This window comes from Euwallacea fornicatus, chromosome 19, assembly GCF_040115645.1.
Source record: "Euwallacea fornicatus isolate EFF26 chromosome 19, ASM4011564v1, whole genome shotgun sequence".
Classification (NCBI taxonomy): domain Eukaryota; kingdom Metazoa; phylum Arthropoda; class Insecta; order Coleoptera; family Curculionidae; genus Euwallacea; species Euwallacea fornicatus.
Window position 1 is genome coordinate 497543 of NC_089559.1, and position 17436 is coordinate 514978.

The 17436-nt window shown below is 39.3% G+C and overlaps 1 protein-coding gene across 7 annotated transcripts in view; it reads left to right on the top strand.

The window, feature by feature from the left end:
* Pkcdelta (Protein kinase C delta) overlaps positions 1 to 17436 on the top strand; it is a 50330-nt gene that overhangs the window by 22466 nt on the left and 10428 nt on the right. For 4 of the 7 annotated variants that reach the window (XM_066293352.1, XM_066293351.1, XM_066293350.1 and 1 more), the window contains 3 exons: positions 2579 to 2680; positions 10683 to 10915; positions 11084 to 11257. In XM_066293352.1, coding sequence (XP_066149449.1) covers positions 2579 to 2680; positions 10683 to 10915; positions 11084 to 11257 — 509 coding nt within the window. The remainder of the gene's footprint in view (positions 1 to 2578; positions 2681 to 10682; positions 10916 to 11083; positions 11258 to 17436) is intronic. The other 3 variants (XM_066293354.1, XM_066293348.1, XM_066293349.1) reach the window with 1 other exon arrangement.

A 17436-nucleotide genomic window follows, 5' to 3' on the forward strand; every position in this document is an offset into this window, starting at 1 on the left:
GAGACCTTGCATTTAAACGCCCTTGGCTGCGCCCAGCTCAATAGCACGGCCGTAGTATCGTTCATACCCTCTCAATACCGGTTAAATGTGTACGGAATGATGAACCATCCTTAATTAAATGTGCAAGTTTTAATGTTGAGTGATAATTATTCGAAATATCTTTATTAGCTTTGCAAGCAGTGTGGCTGGTTTTTGGGCAAAATAGCCCAGACAGTAGTAATCGCAATTTGTTCAGTCATTACCATACAAACCAAATTTTGTTTTGAACAACAGATGAAACAGTTATTAAATGGTTAAGTGGAATTTGTTCCGAAAATTAGCTTTTGTTTACATTGCGTTATTGGAAACTTGTTTGAGAACCGTTATAAAAATGTCATAAAACTGGCCGTTGGACCAGGCGAGAATTTGACATTTTGCAGAGATTGTCTTTTAAAAAAACGTAAGAAAAAGAGAATAAGCGGAGTTGCGGGTGCGCACCTGAGCTCCGCGCAACCAGACATCGCACGGGAGTTCGAATGTGGGGTCTGAGAATAGAGAGGCCCGATAATCATTTAATCGCTTCAAGGTGTGGAACTTAAAAAAAAAACGTAAAAATATACAGGGTGTTTCATTTGAAACGAGGTAGTACCGGCGTGACCCGAGGTAGTGAAAGTAGCACGCTCCCACCGCGTCGTCGATCGAACGAAACAATTTCAAAACATCTTCGAACATATCTAACGATAATGGCAACATCGCCTTGTAACGGAGCTATCGAGTCACCCTGTATTTTACTTAGTACGAGGTACGACCTCTTGTTCGGTGAGCACGGAGAACGCTTAGCTACCTAGGCTCGAACAACAGATCGACCCTCGACACATACAAGACACTGAACAAATAACACTAAGAATAATCATCAACGCGGGAAGAGGAGTTAAACAGAGACAGGCTAAATTACTTACAATAATAAATTACCGATCAGTTGTCTCGAATCAACCTTTCGGAAATGTCATCCCTCAGCGATGGAGAAGAGGAGATCCGGAGCTTTTCCAGCTACATTTTAGTTATTTGTTAATTTTCGTTTCCGAACGATTTTGGACTTCAAGCTCCGGAAGGGGTGGCAGTTCGCGCTCGAGTCCTCAGTAAGGGACAAATGTTATTCTCAACGAATTTCAGCTGAGGAGAGCACACACCCCCGTCCCCGCTTGTATGCGCGTGTGGGACCTCGTTCCCAAATCGAATGGAAGAATAAAATTCCTGAAATTATTTCAGTAAACTCACGTTGAGACGCTTCAAATTTAAACGATTTAAATTGAAACGCGTTTGCAATGTAATTTAATGAATAATTACAAAAATTTCAGTGCGTTTCGGTGATCGCCAGTGGCGTACGAAGGCTCGTCTCCGAATTTAAACTGGCAAGCGCGAGGCTAAGCCACACCTAATAGTGTTGTCCCACTGCTTTAATCTTACTGCACACGCTACTGAATCGTACCATTGAAATTTAATTCATTTTCGGTGTATATAATTTAGACACCGTTCAATGTTTTTTTTTTTTTTTCCAAAACGGCCTGGCATGCAGTGATGCAGCTTCAGTGGCGTAGAAGCAAACCAAGAATTTCTTCAAACTTCGACCATTCATTTGGTCGAAATGCCGCTGACTTTTACAATTGTGTGTGTGTGTGTGTGTGTTAAGCGTATTTTCTTCACTTTTTGTTAGCCGTCAGTGGCTTACGAACCACGTTTTTTTTTTTCATTTTTTTTCAATTTTTTTTTTCAATTTTTTTTTCAATTTTTTTTTTCATTTTTTTTTTCAATTTTTTTTTCATTTTTTTTTAATGCTCTCAGAGTTTTTGTTTTATTTTCTTGTTTTTAGCTTTGCATAAAATTCCAAGCATAGAGAGACGACTTACTATATATTTACTTCTTCGGATATGGCAAAGATAAATAGACAGCATCGAATGGAGATGAATACGCCATTATTCAGTTGCAACGTTGCTTTCAAGCAGGATCGAATACTGCGACAGGGATTTTAATTTATCGACTCGTAAATCTCGTGAGAAAAAGCCGCTTTTCGTTCCCGATTTTCGAAACTGACTATTTTTAAGCGCGTATCTTTCAACGTGCGGTTGTTTTTGACATTTCGCTAATTTACCATTTGCCTCGCATGGGATTACGAGCGATTTATATTTACATATAACGAAATGCGGTGAGTCACGCACCTTCCATTGCACTCTGAACTCGGCAGTTTTCATTTAGCCCAGATTGATGGAGATTTAAGAAAAAAAAAAACGAAAAAATTCCGATATACGACATTTTAATTTTGGAGTTTTGGAGGCATACATCGGCTCCAGTTTCTCTCTGGCATATTATAATTTATAATATTTCCAGAAACAGCGAACGTGAAACGTAATATATTATGCAAATTGCCTGCTACTTCTGCCAGAATAGACGTGTAGTAAGAAACGAATCTCGCTGTACATAAACATGTCTGCAAAGGGATATTAAAGTACCTATTTAGCATTTATTATTTACGGGCAAAATATTCAGGGTTTTTTACGTAAATACGAACAAAAAGCTTCCAAAAGCTTTTGATTCTATGTAGAATGCGACGTGAACTGTCACAAAAAATGCCAGAAACTCATGGCGAACCTGTGCGGCATCAATCAGAAACTGGTGGCGGAGACCATTGAAAAAGTAAGAAAAGGTAAGTGATGAAAATCGAGCCTCTCAGAAAGGTGAAAAACAGTTTAAATTTGATCGATAACAGTCTTGTGCGTATGTTTCTTGGCACTGGGCCCCGTTCAATTAGGTGCGTTTGTAGTTTTATTGCTCGATTTCCCCCTAATGTAAATTGATTATGATCCGCTTGAAAGTTATTTGCAAATGGCACCCAAAAACATTAATTAAAAGCCATCATCGCGAAACTTATAAATTAACCAGAAAATACAATGCCAGTTTGCTGTGGTCCATCAGAGAAGCGTTTCCATTGGCCGCAAGCGTCGATGAGGGTATTGCCGCGGTGTTGGACGTTGACAAATTGGTCTTCTCACAAAACGTCAAAATGCTAAATTAATAGGACCGCTAGAAGCAACACCGCTCACACAAACAGACGTATTTTTTGAGTTCTCTTTTTTTTTTTTGCAGAAAACCCTTTCGTGACGTATATTGACGCGGCCACAATTTTGTTGTTACATATTTTTGGCCTCAGATCTCCTCAGGCTAATAATAGCCAGTACGCGTCACGTTCGTATCAAGCGTGTGACTTATCGCTTGTCTAGTAGTTGTTTATTTTTGGACAGGTGGTACACACAACATGTTAATGCTGGAGGCGGTGTCCTGCAATTGTCGCCATTTTTTCTCCCAAAGCGTATTTTTTTAGAAAAAAAGGCTCGTCTAATTATAGTTTGGTACTCGGCTTTGATAGACAAGAGGCGACAATTGACGTCTGTCAATTGTCACACTGAGGAGCGTGTCGAAGCGGTGGCGATTTAAACTGCTCGCTTAAAACTCCGAGCGGCCATTTTAAATTATTAGTACCTGAACCAGGGGCGTCTGTTGCCAAGTTCATTAATTGGGACGAAAACCATTTTAGGCTGTATTTTTATGGCTTTAATATATTGACTAGAGGTCCAGAACTTACACCAGCGCAAAATTATTACCTTTTCCGACACGTCAAAAAATTAATTTAACTGCGAATATCATAAACTAATGGCACTATTTAAGGGGTTTATGCAATAAAACGTTTATGAATTACAACTTTATGTAGCTGTGGCCCAAACTTTTTAGCTATTTCATGGATTTTTTATCTTTTTTGCACCCTACTTAGAGCTTAAAATTTATGCGAATAAAATTATTAAACAAACATTAAAAGCTGTCGTAAAGTTTATTTCTTTATAAGTTTTGTAAACAAGGGACCTCTTGCAAAAGAGTTTGTACATTGAAACTTCCATGTTCTTGTCATGTTTCAGTCTTTAAGCTATACAGAATGTTCCTGAATTGATGGTAAGAACCTGAACGGGCGAATTTTGAGCCAAATTTAAGTCGAAAAGTTCACGTGAAAATATGTCCAAAAATGCTTTCGTTTCGACCTACAGGGTGTTGAAAAACCGCTTTTTTTCGTCTTTTTTATCACTTGTATGTTTTCCATCGAAACTTATTCGGAATTTGTACATATCACACGCCGAGCGTTTCCTGCAAACGGAGAATTTCGAATTTTGATTTCGCATACGGGGTGACGCGGATTGACGAGCCTTGAGCTCTCACTTGCCGCATTTCTTTCACGTTAATATTTTGAACCTTTTAGAAAAATCTCTGAAATCCGCATTGACTTTTTTCACTTCAGTTCCTTGCAAAATGTCCATTTCGCGGTCACATCGATCGATCCAAATGACAAAGCGACACTTGGCGAAGCCGGCCAATCACTTGTCGCTGCATTCGTTTGCTGTCAAGTTTGACAACTATCGACCGGTAGCTGCTCGAACCTGTCAAAATTTGTGAAAACGCGAGAGCGTTTTTTTAACACCCCGCGGATCGAAGCCGAAGCATTTTCGGGTACACCTTTGCGCGACCTTTTCGTCTTAAATTTGGCTTGGGATTCACCGATTAAATTTCAAAGCAGACTTTGACGCGCGCCCATGAACGAGGTCTAGAAAAATCAGTTTGATTTTGGACATCGCAAATCGGGGACCATCTTAAGCGGGTTCGCAAGCTAAAGAATTTCACAGTCGGCCTGCGAGGTTTCACTTATATGGACGTTTTGCCTTCGCTGCACGCCACCGAAGGCTTCGGAGGTGGGTGAAAAAAATTATTGAAAAAACGATCGAAAATATCGTTAAATGTATTTATTTACCGATTCATAAATCAGGGGCAGTCCTCGCGTGGCATACAAATTGAATCGATCTAAATCTTACTGAATATTTGAACGGTCGGATTGCACACACCTTCGGCGAATTCATGACCTAAGTACGCCAATGGAGATGTCGGAATGGCGAGGAAAGACCATTAAGGACTGTGAAGTGACAACAGTGACAAACTTGTTCGTTGATTCCATTTAATACACAGTTAGTGGATTATGGGATCGTCAATAACATCTGGCCCGGGCAATTATAATACAATGCGTGAGTAATACGTCGACGAAAAATTTCTAAAAACAAAAAATCAAATTCATTATCGCATAAACGAATAGTAAAATTTTTACAAGCCGGAAAGCTGAGTATCGTTGGCCGAGTACTAAAATTTACTTGTCGAAAAGCGTTTTGTCGAAGATTAGAAATAAGATTTAGTGACTCGAAGTCATGAGTCATTCCCTTAAGTTTGCTAAGTCGTTTCTCACTGATACTGTTCGGCTTAGTCTGTCCGATCGCCGGTCTTGAGAATTCTAAATGGATGCGATTTTTAAAACCGGCGTTACGGTCATGCCGACGTCACTGCAGATAAGCCTAACGAAGGAAAAGTCATTTACATCGAACGATTGAAACTAACTTCTGCATGAGGTCCCGTGGACGTCAGACATAGATCCGATTATAATCCGTTGTTTATCTCAGCGGATTGTGCCATGAGGATCGCTCCTCTTCGAATCATTTTTTTTTTTTTTATCAAGAACAAACAGGGGCTTCGCATATACCGGGCGATTCGAGAAGGTGACTCGCGTTTATAGCTTTTTTATTTTTAAATCTAGAAAGTTGACGTTTGGTGAGGAACCGCATGGGAACGGGGGCCGATTGATTGACGTTAATGACGTGTACCTAGCACTTCCGGTTTCACCGGAAATGACGTCAGCTTTCGTTTTTTGTACGTAATGCCCCGCAAGTTTGAACTTTTTTGCAATCCAGGAGCCACTTTTAGTCTAAAGATGTTTTATTTTTTGAAAAATTCATATTTTTTTTAGGTTTTGTCGTGTCGTGCCATGCCGCTGAGGCATACGTATTAGGCACGACTTCAGGCCAGATTTTTGGGGAAAATACTAATTTGTCATTTCACCGAGTATTTTTTCTCTCATACGCAATTTAAATACCAAAAAAGAGTTTTTCCCGTTTATCTTCCGTTTTTGGAACAACACAGGGGCTCAATGCGATTTTCTAAAAGGCTATTTTCCTGGATTTATTTATACCAGGCACAACGTGCATACATTTAAAAATGAACCGTTAATTCATTGAAAATATTTAAATTTGGAAGAAAATACGTGCCACCTTCCAAATGCGAGGACGAAAAACCTAAATATTTCCACTTCTAGAGAAGACAGTTTAAAAGGCTACTGCTTACCGAGAACAACGAGGTGGTCATTTTGAACGGCTCGGTTAATTACTTGTTGATGACCGCAAAAATACAGAGGTTTTTTCGGAATTGGACGCCCTGACGACTAGCTAATCCCACATTCTAGAGCTATCTCACGAATTGACGCACTTGAATCAACTTCTACCACAAACGAAATATGGATTCTTTCGTCTTCACTGAAGATGAACTTTTCTTCTTCATCGGCACTTCCCGTTTTCATTTTACGCACTAATTTTTTAAAATGGCGACGACCTGGATGGTTTCTAAGTCGAAACTTTTCCGCACAAAGTCGCACAGCATCGGAAGGCCGTTCACGACATTCTCCAAACACCACCAGCATACCAACTTTTTCGCAAAAAAATACATGTTTTAAAATGGTATATTTTTGAGTCAAAAAATGACCTCTAGATTCAAAAAAAGTTAAAACTTTTAGGGCATTACGTTTAAAAATCGGAAGTTGAAGTCATTTCCGGTCAGACCGGAAGTTCTAGGTGTACGTCATTGACGTCAATCAATCGACTCTGTTCTCATACAGCTTCCGTCCCAATTTCAACTTTCTAAGTTTGAAAGCGAAAGAGTTATAAGGGCGGCCCATCTTCTTGAATCGTCCGGTATATAGCATTTTTTCAATGCGAGACATCGACGTCAGATCTCGTTCCAAGTGCATTGTCGTTCGTATCTAGGGGAACTGTTCAGATTCGATTTTTATTCTGTGACAAGACGAATTTGACATGACCCATTACATTAATTAATAATTAAAATTAAAAATAAATATGTTTATTTGTTAAACGTTTTTAAACTGTGAGTTAAAAAACGTATATCCTGAGACTTATGGCTCAAAAGTAGAACAACCGAAGCATTCCCTATGTTTTCCCTAGAAATTAAATCTTTTATTTAGCGTCAGTGGCGGAGACCTTATTTTTAATTAATTCCCACCATCTGTTGTTCACAGACTTCAGTAATTGTTCAATATAATCTTCAGACATTCAGTTGCGGGCATTTTGAGCCTCCTTGAGTAAATCCCCCATATTTCATGCCATTTTCTTCCGAATTATTCTGCCAATTTCATTCCGAAGGTGGTTTCCTATGGGTTTCAGATCGGGGCTTCGAGCCGGCCAGATCGTCACCTCAAATTTATGTACTGTTTACCACCATTAACTGCAATTAATTTGGAGTACGTCTCGCATTGTCATGTTGGAATGTCCACGGAAGGCTCGTATTTTACACTGCCGAGGACAGAGCATGTGAGTTTCTAGAATATTTTTGTGAACATATCGATGCATAATTTTCGCTAATGGATCGATGTCAAATCCTCTGAGGCATCCCTCAACTACCTGTAACTCCTCCACGTTCAATCGTCAATTTAGTATATTTCGGATTAAACCGTTCATTAATTGGTCTTCTGACCCAACGAATTTCGTCTGATTCGAACAGTTTAAATCGATTTTCATCTGATAAAAGGACAGTTTTCCAATTTTCGTATGACCAGTTCGCATGCTCTCTGGCAAAACCTAATCCAGTCTTTCTATTTTTCTTTGAGATGAAAGGTTTCTTTGCTGGTTTTCATCCACATAAACCAGCGTTTTTTGATCATCGTTTACGTGGTACTCACTCGTGCTGAAACGCGTAACTCTCGATGTACGCCACTTGTACCCCTGAACGGATCCTGGGTGGACATTTTCATTCTTGTGTCCATCACTCGATCAGTTTTTCGTCTTCGGCCACACCTCGGGAGCTCGTCTTCGGTTCCTCTACGTGTTAAGTCAGAAATCACCCCTGATATTGATTTATTCAAATTTAAATCCGGTGCGATTTTACACTGCCTTCCACTACCTCAAAAATTTTCCAAGTTTTTTTTTTTTCTTTTTTTTTTTTGACTGACATGATAGATGAACTCCTCTTGGCATCTTGAAATATTTTCAGTAAATAAAGTCGATATCACGCAATAATATTATAAGTAAACAAATTGGCTGCTCTACGTGACAAAACAGTCTGGAAAAAGGACATAAACAAAATTTATTGAAAATATGTTTTTACCTTTGCGATATGTGGACAAACGAGAAATATGTGTTTTATCAAATCTAAAAAAAAATATTTTTTGGAAATTTGTTTATTTTGAATTTCTAATTAGGCGTTCCCCACGTGAGCGATAGTGTACGTGCCCTCGATTCGGCCGTTTCAGCGTATTCTATGCCTTTTCTAGTGTTTTTGCAGGCCGACTGTAGTACAATAAATTTGTTCTTACTTACAAATTGAATCTCCTGTGATTCTCTTGTGCTCAGATTGACTCCATTCTCTTCGCACCAATCCGACATTAAATCGACGGCTGTGTTTGCTTTTGTTAGAATTTCCATGGTGTTCGAAGCTGTTATGATTAAATTGCTGTCATCCACGCATAATATTGATTTTCCTTGTGATGCTAAGCCATTTAGTAATGGAGTGGGAGAAAGACTTAATCCTTGAGGTGTACTCAACGTTACATGCCTTGCATCTGATAGAACTCCATCTATATCAACAATCGGCAATTTCCCCAAAATTAAGTTATGGCTTAACGTATCAAAAGTCTTTGGCATCCCAAGGAAAAGCCCCAAAGACGATAATTTCCTTGTTTAAGGCGTCGTCAATATATATAGTGTGTGCCACTTTTGTTGCAATCGCGGTTATTAGCAAAGATGGAGGGATGCGACTTTCGCGAGCCTGTGTCTCTTTTTCGTGAAACTATTGATGACGTTAGCAGACTTAACCCAGTCATCTTAGTTTGTTCACTACAGGGCGTTTTTGAAAATATTGCATTTTGGGCTCCCCCTATAGCTCGAGTACGAACCAAGTTATTGAAAGTGTCAAACCTGTGTCAGATAGGGATTTTTACGTAGAATCCAGTGGCGTACTCAGATTTTATTTATAATCCATAGCTCTCTTGATGTGAACTAAACTTACATTTTTTTTAACGGGACACCCTGTATAATTTTAGCTGTTCCAACTCCCTTAATTTTCCCAATTTCAAAAATGCAAAATCCGATATGGTTATTTCAAATAACGTCAGAAATTGACGCTTTCCGCTAGAATAGTTGTCAGAGGCGGCCATATTTAACACAAAGTAATTAGCGACAATTATAATCGTTAACATTCATATAAACAGTTGAAATCTAATTGACAGTATGCAGTACGAAAGGCTTAACACACAGTTTTACTTTTTAGAACATGATTTCTAGCAAGAGGAAAATACAGTTTTTTTGAGCTGCGTAATGAATAATAATAGAATAATAATCAGAATTAGTAAAAATATACAGGGCATCCCATTTAAGAAAGCACAAGTTTGGCCCAAATGTCAAAAACTATGAATTATAAATGAAATCTGACTACGCCATTGGATTCCACGCAAAAATCTCCATCTGACACTGTTTTTACGTTGTCAAGAACTTGACGCATATTTAAGCTATAGAGGGAGCCCAAAATGCAATATTCTCAAAAACGCCCTGTGGTGCACAAACCAAGATGACTGGGTTAAGTCTGCTGACGTCATCAATGGTTTCACTAAAAATGGGACACAGGCTCGCGAAAGTCGCATCTCTCCATCTTTTCTAATAGCCGAGATGTCCCGCGATTGCAACAAAAGTGGGACACCCTGTAGAGTTGCGTCGAACGGTCAGGGCGAGTTCATGTTGAGAGTTGGACAGAGTTTATACCTTTCCGGGCTATCCATTAGCGCACGATCAAAAACACTTTTCCATTCCTTTCCCGTTACATCCCTAGTTGCAGAGATATTACTTATGGAAAATAAATTTTTCCACGCCGGTAAACTAAAAATCCTGATTAAGTACTCGTTTAATTACGCACTTTCTGAGCTGAGAGATAAATCATTTGAGACTTATTCATAAATTTCTTCGCTGAAATTCGGTATTAAATACGCCAAAGAGCGGAACTTTCGGAAGTTTCCGAATATCATTTATCACGGATTCTCTCTTTTGTTTCTCTCGGTAGTTTCTTGGGCCGTAAATTGGACGCTCGTTCAGCAAATGTTTTGAGAAATATTTCAATCGTCGGTGCCCGAATCCCCATTGTAAATTAGTTGATTTTAATCGTCTTAAGCTATAAGCGATCGTTTTTGGGGGAGTTCGTTGCAGTCCGTCAGGCAAGCCATTTGATTGGTGTTCTACGGCTAAATGCGGGTGCGGACGTTGACGAATCGGACCAACCTATTTTGTTTTTTTTTTTTTTTTTTTTTGGAGGTATGATGCTATAACGCGCATATTTTTATCGTGACACGAATACTATTTTGAAAAATTGAATATAATTTAGTGCATTAGCGACGTTGAAATAGTGCCAAGTAGCAGGCCATAAATAACCAGGAAGTAAAGTTTTGCCTAAACCGTGTTGGCGGTTAAACAGAGCATTTCCTTGAATGCCGAATAAAAAAAAACCTCCATTTTCAGGTTCAGTAGACAGTCGAGATTCTCCTGGAAACACTCTAAATCCGGCCACCAACCCGGCCTTCGCCCTTGACTTCAACGACCTGCCCGAAGAGGTGTGCCAGAGCAGTACGTATCAGAGTTTCCAAAAAAGTGGCAGAATCACTCCCCCGGCCACGACCATCCCCCGATTTAGGAAATACTGTGTGGACGACTTTAACTTTTTGAAGGTGCTAGGAAAGGGCAGTTTCGGAAAGGTAACGAATCGCTCTATGGCTCTCTAGTTAGGCGGGACATGTTTGCGTAGGATTCGATTTAATAATCTTAAAATTGGTACAGGTAAAAATGTAAAAAATCGCTTTTTTCTCGGGAACTATTGACCGAGATCTTGATGAAATTTCAGGAGAGTTTTAATTGCTTTTTAGGTTCTGCTGGCCGAACTGAAAGGCACTGAATACTACTACGCCATTAAGTGTCTGAAAAAAGACGTGGTGCTAGAAGACGATGACGTTGAATGCACCCTTATCGAGCGAAAAGTGCTGGCTTTGGGCACGAAACATCCCTATTTGTGTCATTTACTCTGCACCTTTCAAACAGAGGTAAGAACTCATTACGTTTTTAGGACGTTGATTCACCACTATTGCGGAACAGGACTGAGTGATTTTCTAATAGTTTTTGCGCCCCAAATCCTAGAAACCGTTTGATTTGTTCCTAAATGCAACGTCGAAATGGCGGATGCGCTTTTAATTGCCGTCTCTGACGTGGCGTAAGTGTCGTCATCTAGATGCCCTCACAGTAGCGGTCATAAGTATTTAAATTTTTAAAAATCGCTTTTTTTTTAATCGACGGGTATAATTTGAAATTTGAAATATATAATATATTCTACTTTATCGTCCTCCTTGGTATGTTGGTACTTTTTGGAATTTGATTTCGAATAGAAATAAACACACAAATATACTGCGGACGAAAGCATGGAAATTTTTGTATTTATTGATAAAAAACGCAACTAAGTTAAATTTATAGAATTTGTATGTAATACAGTAGAGTTCGATAGCAGTAACAACGCCAAAGCGTCATTTGTCTCAAGGATTAAAGCGACGCGTAGTTGAGTTGTCCAGGAATGGACACAAGCGGCGGGACGTTTCTAGTGCTTTAAAAGTCTTCAGAGGAACAATATCAAAAATATTAAAACCTTTTTGGTGAAGGTGGTACAGTAGACAATTTTCCAAGGTCCGGCAGGTGTAAAAAGTGTCCGAAAAGTACTGCGAGATTAAGAGAAAAAGAATGTCGGAAAGAAACCCATATGGACTTCGATGGATATTTCGGGACATCCTGCTGAAAAACACAATATTGTGGTTTCGAATCGAACGGTGCGGAGTATCTTGGTAGCTGGAGGTTTATTTGGTAGGGTTCCTGTCAAAAAATCATTCATTTTCGAAAAAGATCGGAAGACATTTCCTTCGCAGCGTATCAACTGATCGCAAAAAAGTGGAATACCGTCTTGTGGAGTGACGAGAGTAAATGGCAGTTATTTGGCAGGGATGGTGTCCCATACCCAAGACGTGTCAAGAATGCAAGATTTAACCCCAAGTATGAATTGCCCCCTGTAAAACTTGGCGGTAGATGCGTCACGGCTTGGGGATGTTTTTAAGCATCTAGAGTTGGGGCAATAATTAAAATAGAAGTGACTATGGATCGATTCATCTACAAAGATATCTTAGAAAACCATACGCCTCCGTTTGCTGAGGGGAAAATGCCTTTGTGGTACGGCTTTCAACAAGACGATGACCTAGAGCACGCATCGAAGCTTGTTAAAAATTGATTTTAAGAAAATTGTGTCCCGAAAACGGAACGGCCGTCCCAGAGCCCCGATCTTAACCCGATCGAACATCTTCGGGAACACCTCGGAAGACAAATTCATAAAGAAAAAATACATGGAAACGGATATGCCACCAAATGTTAAATAAAACTTGAACTAAATGTTATGTTTCACTCGTTATCTAATTAGAATTTATAGGTTTTCATGCTTTGAACTGCATTCAAATTTTCTTTTCTTGTTATCGCTATGCACGAATCATTCAGGCCTAACTTTAATGTGTATATTTTAAGAGTGTACATTCTTAAGTAGTAGCAGTACTTAAATAACCCGGAAACTGTGTAGAAGGCAGATTTACAGGGATATTTAAAGTAGCCATACTTATGGCTATTACTGCAATTTAGAATTTAAGGTAAATGTGGCCCAAAAACGTAACTAAAGAATCGACTTCAGATTTGATAGTCATTTTGTGGACAACTCAAGTATTTTTCATGACGTTATTGATCTAAACACTTTTTAAAAAAAGTTCCCAACTCTTTTAACTGTCCACAGAAATCTACTTCGCCATTTCGTCCAGATTATTTAATTCAACGTGCGACCTCGCCCGTATCCTCCCCTAGGATCGTTCCTGCATAGTTCTTTGGCCATTTTTGTTGCCTTGTCCGCAGAACAAACTCGATATTCGTCCAATAAATAAAATTTTGATCCCGTCCCTACGTCAGCCCATTTACGCATCGCTGCCGTGGAATTTCGAGTGTCACGAAACCTTAATAACTGAATTGACAAATTGCCCGAGCTATTTATACATTGCGCCATTGGGTTGTTATTATTTAGCTTTGGAGTGACGTTAATATTCCCCGCAATGCAATAGACAGTTTTGAGGTTCTCCCGGATTGCTCTATCGGTTTTGACGTGTTCCGGTTGCCTCGGCTCTAGTTTTAGTGATGTGTGCGACGGAGCAAATCTCATTTAGATGGCGCAGTTGAGACGCCTGTTCTAGATATGATTATCATCTCGAAGGAGGAAATTGTACCTGCACTGTATGCGAACAAAGCTCGAATTGACTGCCGAGGGACGACGGAGATAAATTACATTTGATTTAAAATCAACGAGAGTTGACACATGACCCGTTAAGAATATTTCGAATTTGAATTAGCCATGGCGTCGATTGCGACAAAATGGCGGCCAAGCTTTTTTTTCTTCTTTTTTTTTTTTTGACATATTACGAACGCCATATTGAGACCAATTCGACTCACTTGGGGCTGGAAATTCGTCGATATTCACATCCGATTAATTTTCAGTCGATATTACGCCGTAAAAAGCGAATTAAAATCGTTCGTGTCGATGAAATTCAACAATCTCTGCATAAAATCGAGTTTGTCGCTAATCTAATTTCACGTTTCGTGCAACCTCCTGTAACAAGTTCACACGGCCTAATTCGAAATTACCTATTAAAAACGACCTATTTACGTCCCGTTTAATTAACTAGGCCATTTTTGACTGCGTCGAATATCAGCCTAAAGTCGACTCCAGCGTTCAGGCCGATGACGGTCTGCTATTAGACATGCAGCAAAATATATGAAATTAACTTTGGCCCTTGTGAAACCCGATTTTTATACATCAGGGCGGAGGGATGAGCTTTTATCGTCGTATCGGCCTCCGGGGCGCGTTGTCTTTCCATTGAAATCCCATATATTCGCATTGAAGTAAGTAAGAACTCGGCGCAGCAAATATGCCATAAATCAGCTAATCTGCCGTGACTTTATAACCGGGAACATAAATTATAATTTCCCCTCTTTTTAGGAGTTTTCGGATAAGTTGAAAGTTCGAGGTGCAAGAAGAGACAATAAAGCGAACGCTCCGAACATTTTCACAAGTCAGTAGTTTTCACGGCTTTTTCCTGCGAACAGCATTAAAGTTGAGAAATCTCCATGCAGACGATGGAAAAAGTCGATTTCTCTCGACGATATTGAAGTCAGAACATCCGGCAAGTTTTGTTAACGGAATCGTAAACCGATTGAAGATCAAATGGCAATTTGAAAAATGATATGATCATAACAAAAGCGAAATAAATCAAAATAGTTCTGTGGTGCACGGTGCACATACGCCCGAATGTGTGAGCCATTGTGGCTTAACCTTTTGTCGGATTTCCGTCTCTCTTTCTCTCGCTGATTTGAGGCATTCACAGCGAAAAGAAATATATATATATATATATAGTAGTCATATCTTCTTGCTTCGATTCTCTGAACATAGGAGGAAATCCATGATACGTGTTAGGTGTCGAAGCAGCTCGATACGTGCACGCTGAACACTGAGAATCTCCATGAGCTTTAATGACGGGCTAAATTTGAATTAACTAGATCACCCGTAGGAAGCCCTTGTGAGGTGCGTCGGTGAAGGGTGTCCATTGGAACGGTCCCAGTTAGCCGTCGAAATGTGAGAATTAAGTTCGAGATCAATTCGTTTGCTATGCTTGACGGTAAATGATAAAATTCTGAATCACGCCCTGCATTTACGGCCCCCGCCCGTTCCCTGTTTTTTAACGATCACCCGTTATTGAGATTTTTCCTTCAGCCTCCGTCCCGACCCACGATACTGATCCAGTATAGTGTGTTGCCTACCCTCGAGGTTACGGCAAGAGTAGGAGCAAAACAGCTCATAAGTCATTACTAGATTTTTCTATTTTTAAATCGTGATAAGTAAGCCTCCAGACTTTAGGTGTACAAATGTGTGGAATTTAGACATTTACTAATGTTTTAAGTAGGTGAATTTCGAACAGAAATATCTCATTTACCGCAATTTTTGATCCGACTTTGAAGGTGGTACCAGCATGCGCGCGTGGGAATCCGGGGCTTATGGGAATTGGAAGGTATCTCGGTATCGTTTTGGGTCCGAGCCAAAAATTAGTTCCGTTTGGTAAAGCAACTTTTAACTGAAATTCCGTTTTTAATCATCGAAGCACGATACACAAATGGGAAATTAGTGTAATTTATAGATTTTTTTTACGTTGAGGACAGCCAGATTTGATATTATCACATTTAGTTGCCGTTTTCACATTTCAACAACAAACCACCGTCGACGTTCTCAATTGTAGAGCGCTAAACTTGTGCGAACCTGAAAAACGCCCCTTAATGCGTCGACAAATATTGAAATATAACACATGCAACGTCAAAAGTCTCGGACCCCCTATACAGAGTGTTCCACAAGCGTTTCCTTATGTCTCAGGAGGTTGAAATATAAATTAAAAAAATTATCCCCCCCCCCCCCCCCCACCGTATGAACTATATTCTAATAATGCTTTATTGGGGAGATATCGGGTGTTAAGTTTTGTTAACGATTCATGTGTTTATTGATATCTTCATGAGATGTGTAAATAAAATTCAGCATATTTTGAGAGTTAATATACGCGCACATTTGTTTATGCAAAAAGGCCTATTTTTAATTCCACCAGGAGGGCGTGGACGCACGCATCCAACCGCATATTTAAAGAAACTAAATGGTACGCCACTGTTTTTTAATAAAAGTTACTTTTGGAAATTCCATGTCATTTAGAAGGAAATTGACTCTTTTTCATGGGACGCGTTCTTTGTCGGTAAAAATAAATTAAATGTGAAGAGGAGTTGCTGGCAAGGGCGATGGCCGCTTGCACACAAATCCAAAACACACCTGGAACGTTTCACCGTATTGGGGCATCGATGAACAGGCGGGCTCAATTATGTCTTGTCCAAAACGGCCTTCGATTCGAACAATCTGTGCAATTTTACGGCAAACAAACAATACTTGGAGCACATTCAGTGCTGTTAAAACCATCTACAAAATATCATGAATGTAGACTGTTTTTGTTTTTTCACTTGCAAATGATGAGTGGGATGAAAAAGAGGCAGGAGGGCACTTTTCTTCCAAACGTAGTGAAACTTCCAAAGGAAATTTTTATTTTGAGAAAAACCAGTGGTGTACCAATTTTTTCTTTGAAAATATGCGGGGACGCGGCCGTCCGCATGCCGTTGATGGAATTTGGAAATAACCATTTTGCATAAACAAATACGTCCACATTGACCGTCAGAACGTGCTAAATTTTGTTTACGTATCTCATGCGGTTTTGAAGATATCAATGAACATATGAGTTTTAAATAAAACCATATATCTTCCTAATAAAGCATTATAGGAATATAATTTATAAGGGGAACTACATTATTTTCCAACGTACTATCACCTCTTGCGGTACAATAAAACACTTATGGGACACCTTGTACACATTCAAGCTGTATCGCACGAAATACTATAGTGGGAAGTACTGGGAATACGAGGCTTTCAAAAAGTTTCACTTTTGGGCTGTAGAGGCGTTTATTATGGTCACTTAAAAAAATAATTTTCATATTGTGCAGGGTGTCCCAGAAGCCCTAAAAGAACGAAAGTTTTTTTTATGGAACCCCCTGTATGTGTTAGCATTTTTTGATTCTATGATCAAAATAACTGCCTGTTTTAATTGTGTTTAGGATAACCAAAATTTAAGGTTTTTTAAATAGTCCGAATTTCATTCAAATTTAACGCAATTTCTATATTTTAAATAGGAAGTGTTTAGGTTATGTCAGTGTAATTTACCGTGAAGGGTAACAAAAGATCATATTTTATGTCCCAATCATAGTGAGACTGCCATCTCCTACAGGGTGTTCAAACACTAAAACTAATCAAATAAGAACTTTAAGTGGCTATAACTCGATTGGGTCAAATACAATGCCATATTTTTTAACTGTCCAGGAAATGTGATTTTTAGTAACCTATCGAATGGCAATAGGGTATCCACAAATGTCTCCGTTTTTTTACAAAACACATAAAATATTTGCTCTTCACGCCATCTGGCGTTTTTTAATTAAAAGTTGAAAATCACATACTATCGGCCTCTCAGATTCCCGGACTTAACTCCGCTAGATTTCTTTATGCGGGGATACATAAAACGAATTG